Genomic DNA, 3,173 nt, shown 5'->3' with positions numbered 1-3,173 from the left:
TGACCAATGTAGGGCTCAACCATAGGCTTCGGAAGAACGCTTCGTCACAGCCAGCGCACGTGAGAGGAAGCTGCGCGGAAGGAAGGAAAGGCTTGCAGGAGGAAATAGTGAATTAGGTGGGCTACAGGGAGGCATCTGGAAGGTCTAGCCGAGGTTCAAGCGAGAAGACGGAGCGAGGAATAATCAAGCGGAGGACCTGGGTGTTGACCGCGTGCTGGAGGGGTAAGGGGCAGGGAGGTGCGCTTCAGGGAAGGATGAAGGAAAGCTAGGTAGCAAAGGAAAAGGAACCCAGTGCTCAGCGGCGTAATCGCTTGAAAAATTACTCTGTAAGTATAAAACTGTTTCTGACGAAGGGGGGGGGGGCGTGAGGGAGTGCAGGCAGCCAAGGAGGTGTCGGATCCCATATGTGGTGGGACGTCATGAAGTGGAATCATCTCGTCGATTCCTCGGGATATTTTTGGGAGTGGCGAGCGCAAGGAAAGATTTTTACGGTGGGTGCGATGAGAGCGTGGGGGTCAGGCAGATAGTCTGTGTGCGGGAGGGGGAGCGTAAGGCGAGAAGACAGGGTGGAGGTCACAGGCATAGCGAATTTTGGCACCGCGAGTGCCGGCAGACGACGGGATGGATGCACGCGATGAGGGCCTAAGGCTAGTGGTGGGACAACTTGGGTTCGAGAGCCTAGACAGGGTGATTGTGGAACTGAAAGGCAGCTGGACGAAAGGACTTAGCACCGGAGGCTCCCCTTTATGACGGGGAATCGGTACCTTTGTTCGCGCTCCAGTACTGAATACTCGGAGGAAGGGAAAGGAAAAGCAAAAACATCATAATTCATGCGACTTTGGGGGGGGGAAGGTGAGACTGCGCCCGGTCGCGTACTGAGCACGAACATCTTTTGACAGGTTTGAGGAGAGGAAGAAAACGATGGCACGGAAGGGGATGCAGAGGATCAATTCCTTGTGTTGGGGTCGGTGATGGAAGGGAGACTTGATGAGCAGAAGAAGAAACCATGACCACGGGGAATGAGGGGCGACGGCTGGGAAGGGAGAGCGTCGGCTGCAGTCCTTTATCTCTTTTATTCCTTCTATTTGTTTCGCGGGTCATAAGTCAACTTCTTGAAACCAAAGCGGGGTGCAATGCCTACCGCCTCGGATGCAACATGATGCACGCCTCTCACCCCTCTCTGCCGTCCACATCCAAGCACGGGCTCGTCCCGCCCATGCCTTTCCCATTAATCTAGACGGGTTTCCGATAACAAGCTAGCAATGTTCTTACTCCGACTGTCCTCGGTTCCATTTTCTTTCCGGGATGAGCACACTTTAAATAAAGCCCAACTATCTTCCCCGAGCGGTCGCCTCGTAGACCCGTTGCCGCAAAATGGCCTGCTGTGCCCTCCTTTTGTACATTAAAACGATTCCATCTGACATAATTCAAACGACTTTTTTAATCTGAGCCTATCGTACACGCAAATTATCAGGTGAATTCGCCTTATTGGTTTGTTGCTCCCATGTAAAAATTCCTGACTAGCCTGACTTGAACAGGAGAATAGCCACTTGCCCCAGGTAGAAATATATGAAATGTTTTGTCTCATGTGTCACGTAGGATCCGAAATTTCTGCCCACGATGCAATGCCATGTCGGGTTATATTTCTTGTCAAACTCCTTTTTGACGTACGCTGCGATGTCCTTCTCGATGTTAAATTGATCCAAAGCCTGCGACGCACAATCTACCGCATCTTGTTGCATATCTTCCGACATATCGGCATTCTTGATGACTGCTTTGCGTTCAGCCATGGCTTCTTAAGGGAACGTTTCGAGCACTCAAACACAAGAGGGAGGAGGAACCAGCCGGAGAAAAAGGGTGCAGCAAGCTAGTAGGCCTGTGTCCACGTTCTGCAGTTGTCAAAACGCACGTCTTTACGGCCAAAAGGGATCTACGTATGTACCTTAGGAGAGGGGCATGTGGGTTGGTCTGTATGAGTAGAAGCTTTTTGAGTGCCAGTTCTTGAAATCGGGCATGGAAAAAGGACAACCCAAAATTCAGCAAGAATGAGGCTGCTTTATGCGTCCTTCCATTTAGAACAAGAACTTCACCTCCCATACGCATACACAGTATGCAATCTCGGTCCTTCTATTGCTTTTGAGCCTGGATGGCCAGACGGATAACAACGGAGGCCTGAACAGAGCAAGGCCAATTTTTACCCAAAAGTAAGCTCGACCGGAAATAGAAGCGAAGGGCAGAGGTGGAGGCCCGCTTCCTCGGCCGAGTAAAACGCATGTCCCCAACGCTTCAATATCAAGACTATCTCAGATTCCCACATGTGAAATCGGGTATAAGTTTTTCCAAAGACGCTGCAATGCACCGGGGGAATCTTTTATTCTTGCGCCTACGTTTGTGAGGTTGGTATGTCTTTATCTCGGACTTCTTGCCTGTCGCCAAAACCAAGCCCGGGCTGAAATATATTTGTGCCAACAAAATTGGTGCACGTTGCGGACAAATAATGCAGAAAGTAATTTTTCATTTTATCAGTCAATAATCAATTCATGAGACATCTTTTTCATACAGTGCAAGGCACAAATAATTTGGCGGCGTCAGGCGTCGTGGCCCATTTCGTTGGTGTAGCGGTGCACAGGTTGTCCTTCTTGTTCTTCTACCTTTCATGGGTACCAATATGATGCGTAAGATGACACAGATTGAAGAAGGAATGGAAACAGTTGCATTTGCTTTCCCTGTTTTCCGTCCAGGGAATTTGGGTTTCTCGGAGGGACGAGATAGAGACGGATGTTTGACAGTATATAAAAAGCCTGAAATTGACAAGAGTACGATAGGGCGCTCGAAGCAGAATGTGTTTTTCTTACCATGGATGACCCTTTGTTGATATGAGAAATTAAGGAAAGCGGCATCGACTTAGAGTCCCCGCTGCTCAAGGCAAAGCGAAATTTGGGACACTAATATTCCGTGATGTACCATTTGCGATCATGACTTTTGGTAGGCTATTGCATTATTTGATATCATATTTAGGTTCGAAGTTATGTCAAAGTTAGCTTTGACATAGATTCCTTTCTTTCTATTGTCTATATCCATGCTTGTCACTAATCAAAATCCCTGAAAGTGAAAGCGACCTGCTACGCGAGCGAGCGCAATGATCTATTCATCACAATTCTCCTGGATCTATA

At 48.7% G+C, this 3,173-nt stretch overlaps 1 protein-coding gene across 1 annotated transcript; it reads left to right on the top strand.

Moving 5' to 3' along the window:
* Nucleotides 1-1,054: 1,054 nt before the first annotated feature.
* Nucleotides 1,055-1,944, top strand: NGA_2128100 (lung cancer oncogene 5). The gene has a single exon (XM_005854467.1). It carries the CDS (start codon nt 1,575-1,577, stop codon nt 1,869-1,871), a length of 297 nt encoding a protein of 98 aa, XP_005854529.1. The 5' UTR covers nt 1,055-1,574; the 3' UTR covers nt 1,872-1,944.
* Nucleotides 1,945-3,173: the final 1,229 nt, after the last annotated feature.

This window comes from Nannochloropsis gaditana (genome assembly GCF_000240725.1).
Source record: "Nannochloropsis gaditana CCMP526 unplaced genomic scaffold scaffold498, whole genome shotgun sequence".
NCBI lineage: Eukaryota > Eustigmatophyceae > Eustigmatales > Monodopsidaceae > Microchloropsis > Microchloropsis gaditana.
The sequence above is the reverse complement of the archived record's forward strand: the minus strand, read 5'-3'. Positions and strand labels throughout refer to the sequence as shown.

Coding starts and splice junctions, on each gene's coding strand:
- NGA_2128100 (XM_005854467.1), top strand. CDS start 1,575: ATGTTTTGTCTCATGTGTCACGTAGGATCCGAAATTTCTGCCCACGAT.